We start from the raw sequence: 14,577 nt of genomic DNA, 5'->3' as shown, positions 1-14,577 counted from the left end.
CGGGGGCAGAGGGAGCAGCTGCACGGGTGTAGGCCCAAAGGAAAATAAGGCTGTGGGTGAGACTGGGGTTGACTCCCAAGAGAAACTCGGAGTCCCCAGTAGGGGCCTGGGGTTGTCTGGCAGAGGATCCTTCTACATGCTGGGTTAAAGGGAAAATGGGAGAGACTCAAGGTCATAGGGCTAGGTAGTGGCGCGGTGGGAACCAGAATCACAAACCCATGGGGGATGGGGGGGGGGACATGAGACCTGTGGGAAACTCCCAGATCACGTCTCACCTTGCCGGTGGTGGGAGAGACACAAACGTTAGGAATTAACCATTTATCACCATTCCTCCTTCAACGAACAGGTGCGATCCTGAAATATTGTCCGTAAATAGTAATGACCCTTTACTGAGCTCTCACAGCGTGCCAGGAGTTAAACAGGTGACGTCATTCAACCCGAACAGACTCATTTTATTGATGAGACTCAGCGCGGGGGGAGGTGCCAGGCGGCTTGCCCGCAGTGACCTGACTCGCCAGCGGGAAGCCCAGATCACACCAGGCACCAGGGCGGCTGCCTCCAAGCCTGAGAAGTCCCCGCTGTGCTGTATCGCTTTCCGCTTGGCAGAGGGAGTTTCAGGATGCGTTGGAGCCAGGCTGCTGAGCTCGAATCCCGGCTCCCCCACCTAATCGCTCTGTGCCTCAGTTTCCTTATTTGTAAAGTGGAGATAATAACACTGCCCGCCTCTGTGGAGATTAAATGAGTTCATTCGTAAAAAAAAAAAAAAAAAACTGCTAGCAGGGATTCCTGGGTGGCTCGGCGGTTGAGCACCTGCCTTCAGCCCAGGGCATGATCCTGGAGACCCGAGATCGAGTCCCACGTCGGGCTCCCTGCATGGAGCCTGCTTCTCCCCCCTCCTGTGTCTCTGCCTCTCTCTCTCTCTCTCTCTCTCTGTGTCTCTCATGAATAAATAAATAAAATCTTTTTTTTTAAAAAAGTTGCTAGCAGAGCGCCAGGCAAATCCTAAGAGACCATCGGTCCTAACCAAGATTCCATTGCTGCACAATATATGCAAATTTCTATGAACACAAAAACTGTGTTTTCCACGCAGCTTCCCTTGACCAATCGGAATGGCACCGTGAGCAAGAAAACATGGTCCTGTGATATTTTGTAAGTCATTCGAAAGACGCAGAAAGTTTTCTTCTTTAATCGTCCTATTTAAAGGAATATGGCAATTTTTGCAAGTTTGCAACAAGCCACAAGGCTGAAGGCACGTCTCTCCAGGCCGCGTTCACCGGCCCGTTGCGGGGGGTGGCGGGGGGCAACAATGGGTTTGCTTTTGAGAGCTGAGGCTGCAGGCCCATGAGGACGGGCTGCAATGGGACGGGCCCTACAGTTCCCTCTCTGTCTGCTCTGGCTCTTCCAGGTAAACTTTCGCTCTAGAGCTAGAACATTCTCTGTCCAAGCTGCAGCTGTGTGTTGTGTTTATCTAGCCTGGTGAGCATTTGGCTCCGTCGCAGGTGTGTGTTTACGTAGCTAAGAGTTTCTGTGATGACTCTAAGGTGTGTCTTCTGTTTATCTGACATCCTTTGTCAGTCCTTTAGGCTAATGAGGACCATGATTTATGAAGAAGGCACGCATGCACCTACGCATATATGCTTGTTCACCTTTTACTGTGCTTCTCCCACCTATATGTCCCTGGTTTGAGAGAGGCCGCCCTGGCCCTGCACTAAACCTGTGTTCTATCCAAGTACCCCTGGATCTGCCTTGAGGGAGGTGCTGTGTCTGGGGCAGGGGTGGGGAGTGACCTGTCATGAGGCCATTCTGAGTTCTTTGTCAGCTCTCATAACTCTTCATATCAGAAGGCTTCACCCTGCATCATATCAAACACGATGAAATATAACCCTCGGCATATATATTTTTTTTTGCTATAGAGTATTTGAATTTTTATAATTGCTTTTTGAAAATATTTGTCTCCCAGCAACTCGGTGGATTACAATGAGCTGCAACTAATGGACAATTTCAGACACACTTGGAATGACTGAAAAGCAAGGAAGTCTAGCCTACAACTTTTTTTCAAATATAATGAAAGTTTTATGAATCCAAATCTTAAAGGAAGTCGATCTGTATCATCCATTCCACCTGGAAGCCCTGCCTCTCTTGCCTGGGAGCCCTGGAACTTCCTCGCTAGAAGTCTCCCTCCAGGCTCAGCCCCAGAACTCTCTGTGGGAAAGACACAGCCATGACCCACCGGCGTGGACATTAGAACCAGTGACCATGGAATGAATCCAGAATGAAAAATCTACCACCGTGTCTGAAACACAATGCAGTTTATTGAAGATAGAGCACAGAGAGTTCTTCTCTTGGAATCAAAAAGGGACAAGTACCACTCATGGGAAACCCGAGCACCAGCAGGAAGTGAGGGCCGAGGGGTCCCCGACTAAAAGATGGGGAGAGGGGTGCATGCAGGGGCTGGCTGGGGCTTTCCCATAAGGTGGTGGGGTGTGGGGCTGGAGCCAGGGCACCTGTGGGGCGAGGTGATGGAGCAGCCTAGCTCCTGAGCCCTGCCCTATCGCCTTGTGGGGACAGATGGCTGTTCAACCCAATTCTCCTTCCCAACAAATTTTGGGCTGTGGCACCAGTCGTCTGGAAAGGGGGGGCTCCAGGGCACAGATCAGAAGATGCGCTGGGAAAGGGCCCCACGGGGTGTGGAGTAGCGTGTGGAGCGGGGGTGTGCAGGCAGGTGAAGGGGTCCTGGGGACACCTGAGGCTCCCCGTTCAGAATTTGTGGTGGGACCGCTGGCTCTGGGAAGAGCTTTGAGAGATGCGGCCTGAGCTGTTGCTGCCGCCACCACTGACAGCACATGAGCCCCCAGAACCTGAGAAGCTCCCGCGTACCACCGAGGCCCCCAGGCCCCCGCGGGCCCCAGCGCCTCTCCCCAGGGCGCCCCCTCCCAGGGCGCCGCCCCCCAGGGCTCCGCCGCTGCTGCTGCCGCCACTGCTGCTGTTGTGCACCATCTCTGCAAAGGGCATGTGGGGTCAGGGAGCCTGCGGGGCGGCCTCCAGTCCCCGGGGCTACCCCCCTGCCCTCCGGTCTCCCCCCGGAGTCCCGCCCAGAGACTCCGCCCAGGGCGGCCCAGGGTGGCCCAGGGTAGCCCAGGGTGGCTAGGGCCTGCGGCCTTCAGGGGAAGGAGGTTGGCCACTCTGGGACTCAGGGCCACTGGGTCACCCAGCTGCCACCCACGAGTCCATCCCAGCCCCGCTAGGATGATCTCACACCAGCGCTGGCCAGTGATTTGAGAAACAGTCTCCAACCCTGTCCCAGAGAAAGGCCCCGGTTCTCACCGATGCTCACGGAGCTGGGGCACTCTCCAGACATCCTGCGGGAGGACCAGACCCCAGCGTCAGTGACCCGTGCAGCTCCCCCCTTCCCCAGGGGCACTTTGCCAGGTCAGCAGCCACTGACGGTGACAATAAGTAAGGTGGATAGGTGCTCGAAAAATCATGGCGTGCAGCCTTTTTTCTGGGTCAATTAGTGCCTTTCCACTAGCATTCTACAGAGGAACCGCCAAGGAGCACACCCCGGTACCCAGCCTCCTACCATTCCTCGGGATCATCTTGATTCAGTAAATACTATTTGAATTCTCGTGGGCCAGGGGCCCGTACCCAGGGGGTACCAGGGGCCAGGCTGCAGGAGCCTACTCTGCAGAAACCTGCACTTAGGGCAATGAGAAAGAAATGCCCTAGAAATAAGATTCCTGCCAGGACTGCTCTTTGCAGACATGTGTTTTGCAGCTGAAACACGAGACGAGAAAGGTGGGGAAGCCCGTCCAAGATAGGCTCTGGTGTGAGGCTACTGCACAGGAGCGCAGCTCTCCGGCAGGCCTGGCAGCTTGCGGCCTGAAGAGAAAGGGGCTGGGCCTGCCAAGGGCCCACGGCCTCCTCCAGCGCTGAGCACACGCACGCACCCCTTGGCGGCAGGCTCAGGCAGGAAAGCCACCAGGCCTCTGGGCTCTTGGGAACCGCAGGGACACCCACTAACCTGCACTCCTCGCCCTCCAGGAGGGTCCGGTAGGTGGCGATTTCGATGTCCAGGGCCAGCTTGACGTTCATGAGCTCCTGGTACTCGCGCAGCAGCCGGGCCAGGTCCTCCTTGGCCTGCTGCAGGGCGGCCTTAAGGTCCTGAAGCTTGGCATTGGCATCTTTGAGGGTCAGCTCCCCACGCTGCTCTGCATCAGCGATGGCCGTCTGCAGGTTGGCATTCTGGGGGGGGGGGGGGCAGGAGTCCAATTTAGATTCGTATACTGAGGGCCTGCCCTGTGTGCTTGGTGCCTACACGTGGGTCACCTGATATGGGGCAAATGAGGAAGCCGCGGCCCACAGAGGCTAAAGCCTGCGCCTCCATCTAGGTCCCAGTACCTGAAGGAATGGGATTAGCGACACCTGGCCTCAAGGATCTAGCCCAGGCTCATGAGGGGTCAGACTCTTCCTTCACCTTTCCCACCTTTCATGGTCAGAGACTGAGCATCTTCTGAAGACCTCCCTCCTCCAGGAAGTCTTCCTGAATCATCAGAGAAACTTTTCCTCTGCCCTAGCCCATCGACATGCGGGCTTCCTAGGCTACTCTCCCAATTCAGTCTTCACACAATCAGCTGCTTTCCCCGACCTCCCTAATCTCGCCGCAGTATTCAGTATTCCTGACCCGCGTCAGCCACCAGACTCCCGGGGGGCCAGGACCTTTGCTCAGCACCCAGCCCAGAACTGCACCTGCTCAATCCTAGCGTGCCTGCGTCTAGGACATGATTTCACTCCAGTAAGTGCTGGGCGCTGAGTTTTACGGTGCAGGCGTAAGCCCACGGTCTCAGACACATGCTCTTCCTCCTTTTCCCACCTGCTTCTTGATGCTCTCGATCTCGGCCCGCAGCTTCTGGATCATCCTGTTGAGCTCCGAGATTTCACTCTTGGTACTCTTCAGGTCATCCCCGTGTCTGCCGGCCGTGGTCTGCAGCTCCCCCAACTGTGTCCAGGAAAAGAGTCACCCTTCAGAAAGCCAGCGGGGGCCTTACGGATCCCCCAACCCAACGCTTCAGGTCACAGATAGAAACACCAAAACACTTGGCCAAGGTCACCAGGTGCTTCCTCCCCTGCATCAGGGGACCTGTCTTCTAGCACCATAGTTGTGTTTGTGCAACAGACACTTTACACCAGGGCCCTGTGCTTTACCTCATTATACTTCACAACCGCCTGATGAGAAAGGTATGATTATCTCCATTTGAAGGATGGGAAAACTGAGACACAGACTACTTACATCCCATGACTAACCTCCTCCAGCTATGGAGTGAAAGTGCTGGAACTTGAATGCAAACATGTCAGATGCTAGAACCATCTTCTTAACCAGCAGGCAGAAAAGCCAGAAGAGTCAGCAATATATGGGCCAGTGTGTGCCCCATTCAGATTTAGGATGGGAAGAAAGGGACAGAATTCTTGGTGTCTGGGGTTCATTTGCTCAATCTCCTCCTCCTTCCCCCCACTTTTTTCCAGACACTGGCTTCAATCCCTTGGTGTGATCGAATCAGAGCTCATAACAAGGTGCAGATTGGTGGAGGAGAAATGGAAGTGGAAATTGAAAGCAATAAAGGGAATGCAGGCAGAGAGGGATTTCTCAACCTTGGTGCTACTGACATTTTGGGCAGGATGATTTTTGCTGGGCAATGGGGTCGTGCATTATAGGACGTTTAGTGGCATCTCCGACCTCTACCTGCTAGACTGCAGTGTCACACCCCAGGTGTGACAACCAAAACTGTCTGCGGACTTTGCCATATGTCTCCTGGGAGAAAATCCTGCCTTCCCCTCCTGTTAAGAAACACCAAATTAGAGCAAAGTCAGAGCTCACTGGTTAGGAAGGGAGATGCATGTGGGTGAGACCATACCAGTGTGGAAGGGAAGGAACCACCATTCTGGAGATATAGAAGAGAATGACTCGGAGGCAAGGGCCACCCAGATAGCTTGATGGGGGAGCAAGAGTCCCCAGAGTCTCATGATGGTGTCACCCACCTTGGTCTGGTACAGCGCCTCAGCCTCAGCCTTGCTCCTCTGGGCGATCGCCTCATACTGGGCACGGACCTCGGCGATGATGCTGTCCAGGTCCAGGCAGCGGTTGTTGTCCATGGACAGGACCACGGACGTGTCACTGGTGTCTGACTGCATCTGGGACAGCTCCTGCAGTGCCAGGCGGACATGCCCGTTCCTGAGCAGATGCACACCAGGAGATGGGGAGCCACCAGCTCAGGAGGCGTAGGGTTTGACTGAGGGCCCGGTGGGAAGGGGTCACTCTTGTCAGAAGCACAGATGTAACTCAAGTGCCTACTGATGAAGCTCTGGTGAGTGCCTTCTTCCCCAGGGGGTGGAAAGCAGGTGGGTCAGAGGCTTGAGGTGAGGGTCAGACTTACGGCATCGTAGAGGGCCTTCAAAAAGTTGATCTCATCTGTCACACTCTCCACCTTGGCCTCCAGTTCCACTTTGGTCATGTAGGTAGCATCGACATCCTGGGGGATCGTTTCGTCACCATCCCCTCCAACCCGTGGGCTGGCTCAGCCCTGGGTCGGGAACCTGCCCCCCCAGGAGTTCCCACTCAAGGGAAATGAGGCAGACATGTCCTAACAGGACTAAACCACTGTCTGGCAGGCTGGCCTGGCAAGGAGCAAGGCCAGAGATGAGCACAAGAGGCTAAGGCTGAGAGGGGCAGGGTGAGCGGGGCTGGGACTGCCACCCGGGGCCCACATGAGGAAGGTTTGTGAGGAGGGTCTGAGGGAGAATCTAAATTTGCAACACTCAAAGCTTCTCTTTAAGTAGCTCCTGGAACCGTACTCCTGAAGAAACAAAACCCTATTTCTTCTCTTTGTCCATTTTCTAATCAAAACCCAAGGCCTAATCAGCTTCATCAACCCCACGAGCCCACCAGGAAGGGGCACGGCCGAGGTCTGGCAGGCCCTCTATAGCCTGCCTCGGGAATCTTCAGGCCCTGCCCGGCGAGCTCCCTCTCTGGCCTCCGCACTCAACCGCTAGGCCTACAGGAGACCCTCAGCTTAGCAGGACTGAACTTGCACTTCCCTTCAACCTTCAAACTACTCCTCTTAGTGGGGCTTTGGGTGGGAGGTGGGGGCGGGGGGGAGCCTCACCTTCTTCAAGAGTACGAAGTCGTTCTCTGCAGCTGTACGCTTATTGATTTCCTCTTCATATCTGGGGGAAAGAGTCCCTCGCTGATCCACCTTCTCTGGGATGTCCCCACGGCCCCCGAGCACTTCTCATAAGTAACATGGACTCAGTTTAGCTTAAAACATGTGTCATGGCAATGCACAGCCTTCTGGATTCAGGTGAGAGAGCTCATGCAACGGACTTTACTGAGCATCCACTAGGCACCAGGTACCACTTAGCGAGGGCCATGGTAATTACTGGGCACTGGAGTAATGGATCGCTAAGAAGGTGCCAGGTCCTAGGGACGCCTGGGTGGCTCAGTCAGTTCAACGTCTACCTTCAGCTCACATCATGATCCTGGGGTCTTGGGATCAAGCCCTAAGTCGGGCTCGGGAGCCTGATTCTCCCTCTCCCCACTGCCTAAATAAAATCGAAGAAGAAGAAGAAGAAGAAGAAGAAGAAGAAGAAGAAGAAGAAGAAGAAGAAGAAGAAGAAGAAGAAGAAGAAGAAGAAGAAGAAAAAGAAGAAGGAGGGGGAGGAGGAGGAGGAGGAGGAGGAGGAGGAGGAGGAGAATGTGCCAGGTCCTGCCTTAGGAATTATACTTGTATTAACTCATTCAATCCTCATTATACCCAATAGGGTCAACACCACCACTATCATCTCCATTTTACAGTGAGGAGACGGAGGCACAGAGAAGCCGAGGTGCTTGCCCAAGATCACAGGGCTCATAAGCAGCAGAATGGGGCTTGACCGAGGCACAGCAAGCTGTTACTCGCTGAGCGGCTTCTCGACAGGGGAAATAAAATTCCTATTTGGAGGGGAACTTGAAGGCAATCTAGGCCAGGAAGGACAGAGGATGTTTCCTGAGTCCGTGAGTTCGTGACTGAGCCTCAGCGTGTGTAGGTTATATCATACGTATGTACCCCTCCGTGAAATCCTCAAAAGGACCTCTGCCTCGAGCAAGCCGTGAGCCTCTCTTTTAGAGACTAGGGTGGGATAAATCCCTATTAGCTTCAGCCAGCTGGAACAGAGCTAAGCCAGAGCCCAGGCCCTCTGCCACCTGCCCCTCCCACTCTCTAGCCCTTCCTGCCCTCCCCGCCCCAGCCCTGCAGCACGCACCTCTTCTTGAAGTCTTCCACCGTCTCCTCCATGCCCCTCAGCTCTCCCTGCAGCTTGTCCTTCTCCAGATGGAGCCCATCCAGGAAAGTCTTGAGGCTGCTGATGTAGTTCTCAAAAAAAGGCTCCAAGTTGCGGTTGTTGGTATTAGAACTGGAGCCCTGCTCCTGCAGGAGGCTCCACTTGGTCTCTAGGACCTTGTTCTGCTGCTCCAGGAAGCGCACCTGCAGCCCAATGAGAAGAGCATCGAGGAGCTGTCTGGGGCCAGCCCCAGTCATGGCAGTTCGTGACTTCCCTAAAGAAGGTCCGGGGGGGTTGGTGGTTCCTGGTCTCTCCTGCAGGGCTGCTTTTTGAGTGCTGCAAGGGTTTAGTGTAACCCCCATGTGGACAGCGGGGTTGGCGTGATGCGAGGGAGACAGAGCCCAACTGCACCCAGAGATGACCATGGTCACACAAGTCAGTAACAAAACAGGACTGCGGTTTCCTGATACTTACCCTCGATGATCTTCCTGCTATATCATTCATTAATTCATCCATCCATCCCTCCATCATTCATGCCTCAATCATTCAGTATTTAACAAATAGGAGATTCCAACATCCTAGAGTGGACATAGTCCCCGCAAGGAGGTTTGCGGTACAGGTGGGCCCAGTGCACGTAGGTGGGAAAGAACAAATATTGTAGAGGAAATGGCATGTAGGCAGCCCCTGACCCAGGAACAGGGTCCAGATGCACCCAGAGTCAGCCAGCCCCCTCTGTCAAGCCTGGTTAAGTGTAGGACTCAGCTGTGTTTACGCTGCACCGCTAGCTAGACGTGTCTCAAACTTCCATTTGCTACAAAACATTTCTGCACACAAGTTCAAGGCCAACTGCAGAAACATGTGGAACAAATATCAATCAATCAGCCATTCAACAAACACTTGCAAGGCACCTAGCTTGTGCCAGGCCTTATACTGGACACTCAGGACCCAAGAGCTAGGAATCCTTGAAGGATGAGGAGAGCTGCTGCTGAGGTGCTCCTGGGCCCACCTTCTGTGGAGGAACAGCACTGCCACACCCTGTCTACGTTCCTGTGAACACTTTCTCTGGACACCCCGGTTTCTGCTGGGAACAGGCAGGTCGCTTGACTTTGAAGGGTTTCACCTATATAAAGGTGTTAAGATGTTTTTCCTCCTTCAGCTTAGCCCAGGACACTTAGGTAGGGTGATGGGACTCCAGATAAGCCCTACAAATCCTCTCTTTAAGGCCTAATATTGTCCCAGGATCACAAAGAGATTTCCCCACATCCTACTCAACAGTATGGTTGAAACGCTCAGTTAGCCGCCACCCAAACCTCATTACCCCCTGGTGACCACAAACATTATCATAGTGGCCCTTGCATGGAATACCCAAAGCACAGAAATCCCTAGAAAACATCTCAGCCTTGCTTGCACACCTGCACTTGTATACAAGTGTCAAATGGCCTCAACACCCACAGCTCCTCACAATGAAGTCTTCCTATGAGAACCACCAAGGAGGAGGTACCCCTCCCCTCACCCATCCCACCTCCCAAAACCTCCGTGCATCCCTCGCCTTAGGCTGATGGCAGGTGAACTCCTCTCTCAGACAAAACCAGCCTCGGCAGAGTCAGCCTCTCCTTCAAAGGGACGGAGCTCACGGTTCCCCTGGCATAGAGAGCGACTTCTGGGCTCGGGTGTCAGAGGGCAACAGTGAGGGGACATCCATGGTGGCAACGACCAGTCCCAGCAGTGCCTCTGACGAACCACAGTGATGGGGCATGTGGAGGGGGCAGTAACTCCATCCAATAGGGGACTGAGATATTTCCGTCATCTGCTGTTACACCACCTGCTGACGTGCACAGAGGATGAACCCACAAGTTCTTCCTCAGATTCACAATGAGGAGATCATCCCAGTTAGGCCAGGTTCGCTAATGTCCAGCGGTCCCAAGATGCGCTCACCTTGTCAATGAAGGAGGCAAACTTGTTGTTGAGAGTCTTGATCTGCTCCCGTTCCTGGGTCTTCACTTGCCCGATCTGGGGGTCGATCTCCACATTGAGGGGCTGCAGGAGGCTCTGGTTGACAGTCACCTCCTGGATTCCCCCGGGGAAGCCACCAGGACCACCAGGCCCACCAAAACCACCAGGCCCACCAAAGCCACCAGGGCCACCAAAGCCACCAGTTCCTCCACCAAAACCTCCAGCTCCCCCTCCAAAGCCACCAGCTCCTCCAACAAAACCCCCAGCTCCTCCTCCAAAGTCTCTAGCTCCTCCACCAAAACCCCCAGCTCCTCCTCCAAAGCCCCCAGCCCTTCCACCAAAGCCCCCACCCATCCCTCTTCCACCACCTCCAAAACCACTGCCTCCTAAACCTCCCCTGCTTGTGCCCCCAAACTCTCTGGCCTGGGAGCTGCCTCCAGCCACACTGATGGAGATCTTCTTGTTGCCTCCAAGGTTGTAGAGACTCCTGCTACCGAAACCTCCTCCCATCATGGCACAGGCACCAGACCCACCACTGCCCCTGCCTGAGCGGGACATCGAGGAGGACCTTGTGGAGCCGACCCGGCTCTGTCCCGACACCACAGCTGAGCGGCCACTGAAGCCCTGGCGGCCGCCCCCGCTGGAAGATCTGCAAGATTGTTGGCTGTGGCTGGCCTGGCGACTCATGGTAGACAGCAAAGTATTCCAAAGGAAGGATGGATGGATGGATGGATGGATGGATGGATGGATGGAAAGGCTAGAGGAAACTCAGATACCTTTTGAAGTTCTGGGCTAGGGATGGCCCTTATATAGGGCCAGGGAGCTTGGCCGGCTTATGGTGCCAAGCAACTAATTGAGGTATTATCAGCTTTCGTTTGCCTGGCAGCAAGAAGTTGAGTCCAAAATTCATAACACACCTTGGTAATCACCCCAAATTTCCAAATTCCTTTGTTTTCCCAGGGTTACTCACCTGAAATAAGCTCAAGTTGGGAGAGGGGCCATCCTGCAGGGCTGGACACTGCCCCTAATCCCCAAGAAACTTACAGCTCCCCCTACACACACCCTCACTGCCCCCGGGTGTGACAGGTCAGCATTTTTCAACCTGTCCTGCGTCCCTGTGGCCACTTTGCCATCCCATCAAGCCTCAGAAGATTATGGGGATGAGTGCAGGGCCCCAGCGAGGACCTGGAGGGAGGGAGGGGGGAGGAGGGGCAGGGAGAAGGGAAGAGCCAGGAGGAGAAAGACTGAGGAGGTGGAGGGAGATGCAGAAGTCAGGGCAGGGGCAGCAGCTGCCTCTGGGGCTCTTGCCGTCCAGGGAGGAGAGAAGCAGGCATGCGAAGCACACACAGGGCAAGCTCTCGGCCACGAGGGCTTTGGAAGAAGAGCTGGGGTGGGAAGAGAGAAGGCTCAGTCTGAGAAGCACAGGCACATGCAATGGACGGAGAGGAGAGGGAGGAGCCTGCGGGAGGAGAAAGCTGGACGAAGGCCTATCCAGCCAGGAAGAGGGGTCTAGACCGCCTGGTCCGGGTCCGAGAGACCACCAGCCTTTCCTCTTCCAGGCTCATGTTAGGAAAATGAGTGCAGGGTTCCCAAGGCGGCCTTCCCTCGGCTCACCTGAGACACCGCCTTCCCCATCTAGGAACGTTGGGTTCCTCCGCAGGAAATTTTCAGAAGAATGAGAACATGAGAGACTCCAAACTCTGGGAAACGAACTAGGGGTGGTGGAAGGGGAGGTGGGCGGGGGGATGGGGGATGGGGTGACTGGGTGACAGGCACTGAGCGGGGCACTTGACGGGATGAGCACTGGGTGTTATTCTATATGTTGGCAAATTGAACACCAATAAAAAATAAATTTATTAAAATAAATAAATAAATAAACAAATAAATAAATTTTGGACATTTGGGGGGGAAAAAAAAGAAGAATGAGAACTATAAAAATCACCTCTGTTCTCCAGCCGGGCAGTGGCCACGTAACTCAGACCATATGCAAACGAAGGCTCTTTTCCATCATGAGTTTTCTGAAGTCCCCATTTCTCACCGTGATGTATTCTCCAGGGCCAGTTACATCGAACACATCATGGCCAAGGAGTAGATCTTTGTCCTAAGACTCTTGACATTTGCTCTTTCTTCCATGTGAGAGACAAACGTCTCCGCTGTCTTCGGACTCCGTGTTCCACGAGGTTGGAACACTGCGCCGTGTATCTCCCACCGGCCTGTCCTCATCTCTAATCCTTTTTCTAGGACGTCCTGCCTCAGGTTGTAGAGGATCACGTATGAGTAAAGCTCTCTGTATATCGTGTGCAGGGTGAGCGCAGGTCCCTCTTCTAACACTTGTCTTCGATTTCCCTTCAACAGCAAAGGCCAGTCTTGATGACTCTGCTTCCAGCAGCAAAGCCCGAGGTGTTCTCTGGAAAATGAGTCTCCACAGACGCCGTCCCCCTTTACTGTGAGCCTCCCCTCTTCTGTTCCCATCTGGCCTCCATGCTCAGATACAGGCTCCCCCCACCCCGAACCCTTTCTCATCTATCTCAGCCCCTCCTCTTGTTCACCCCGTTCACCTGTGGCCGCCACACACCTACTCTTAACACCAGGAGTGCAAGGAAACAGCTCCCCTACGAGCTCACTGGGGCGAGGACTGGTTTAAACCAGTGACCGGCCAAACCTTAGAGTGGCTCCAAAACCCTTCAACCACACATAGTCCAGAAGACCCTCAAGGAAGGCGGGCTAAGCAAGTTTGGGCAAGTGGAGGTTCTGACTCATCCAGCCCTCCCACCCTCGGAATTCAGATCCTCAGACCACCAGACTCGAGACCTGCAGAGACAGAGAAGCAAAACCCAGCACGTCTACATGCACTCTCGCTAACGCACTGTAGGACGGACTCACACAGCCACACACACTACCGTCCGTGCCCCCCCACCCCACGGCGTTCTCTCTCCCTTTAGGACGCAGATGGGAGCTGCCCTCCTTGCCCCCTTCAAAACCTACGTGCCCCATTCCTCCAACGCCCTGATGCTTGCTCCAAGCATCTCGCTGATCTGAAAAAACCAAGACACCGCAACTGGATCTGAATAGGGGCACAGGGTTCACTACCCAGGTGCTGTCTCGCCGCAGCCACCACCTGAGCCTTCTTCCTCTGCACAACCAGCACTTCAGACCCCAGCAGGGGGCTCACGTTGGACCTACCAAAGCCCGGGGTTCAAAGGATGTATGGGCCTGGGAGAAGGGGGCCCCAGTGTCCTAGCCTCGTTGCCTCCGCCGCCTCGGCCTGCTGCCATCTGTGATGCTGAGGACAGGGTCAGCCTGGGGAAAGCGGGTGGAGGGTGGGCTGGTGGCCAGGGGTTGTGCGGAGGGGACTTCGTAACCATGCATAAAGCCGCTCTCTTCGAAGGGCTGCGAGGCTGGTCCTGACTCCTAAATCCAAACGCTGCTTTTCCGTCATGGCCCATGCCTAAAGAGACCCGGGAGAGCAAATGAGGAAATGCCCCACACTGGCTTCCTGCCCCTGCCTGCCGGGTTCTCCAAGCCTTGCTATGAAGGGAAGCACTTCAGAACAATTCAGTGGTTTCCACCCCTTGACAGTTGCCAACGACCTGGCCCAGTTTGAATATGCTGAGAAGTCAGTTTGCATTTTAAACATCAAGAACAAATTCCAGAGAAATTGGGGTGGAAGTTGGAGGCTCTAATGAGGGCCCATCCCAAATCCCTTCTTCCTGGCAAAGCCACTGCTAATCCCCACACCTGCAGCCTATAAAGCCTACCTGCACTCCTCGCTGCATCTTTGGGAGAGGAACCGAGTGTGCTGCTAACAGAATTAGCCCAGCTGGGCCCTTGCAGAGGGGAGGGCACAGGCGCTTCTGGAGACACACAGGGTCCCGCAGCCCTTCCTCTCCTTGGGCGTGGCTATGCCTCGCAGGCTGGTGCCATGACCAAGGCCCCCCTCTTCTCTGGGGAAGCTGGGCCCTCACTGGGGGAATTAGGGGCACAGAGGAGAAATTGCTCCTGACTGCAGGGAGCCCCGGCTTCTCTGGGAAACCGGACACTCAGATGCAGGCATTCAGGGTTAAGGACCAGCTTGGCAACACGTGGCACAGCAGGGGGTGAGTGGAGCTGGTGAGTGCAGCTGAGGAGGTCGAAGCCTGCACGGGCTGCATCAGGAAGCGGGGGGCACTGGCTCAGGAGGCCATGGGGTGGAGGGGGGGGTGAGGAACTGAGCTCTGGTGTCGGGGACCAACTGCCACCCTGTGTCCTGCAATCAGAGGGACGCCACTCCCTAGGGAACTGCTGTCCAATACCAGGCGAGCTCTGAGCCAAGCG

At 54.9% G+C, this 14,577-nt stretch overlaps 1 protein-coding gene across 1 annotated transcript; it reads right to left on the bottom strand.

The window, feature by feature from the left end:
* Positions 1-2,757: 2,757 nt before the first annotated feature.
* On the bottom strand, positions 2,758-10,773 carry LOC144297718 (keratin, type II cytoskeletal 3-like). Its single transcript, XM_077871902.1, has 10 exons — positions 10,694-10,773; positions 10,246-10,516; positions 8,293-8,513; positions 7,158-7,218; positions 6,429-6,524; positions 6,034-6,198; positions 4,871-4,996; positions 4,022-4,242; positions 3,325-3,359; positions 2,758-2,999 (listed from the first exon to the last, which is right to left on the bottom strand). Exons 1-10 carry the CDS (start codon positions 10,771-10,773, stop codon positions 2,758-2,760), a joined length of 1,518 nt encoding a protein of 505 aa, XP_077728028.1.
* Between the last annotated feature and the right edge of the window lie 3,804 nt (positions 10,774-14,577).

Source organism: Canis aureus, chromosome 25 (genome assembly GCF_053574225.1).
Source record: "Canis aureus isolate CA01 chromosome 25, VMU_Caureus_v.1.0, whole genome shotgun sequence".
NCBI lineage: Eukaryota > Metazoa > Chordata > Mammalia > Carnivora > Canidae > Canis > Canis aureus.
The sequence above is the reverse complement of the archived record's forward strand: the minus strand, read 5'-3'. Positions and strand labels throughout refer to the sequence as shown.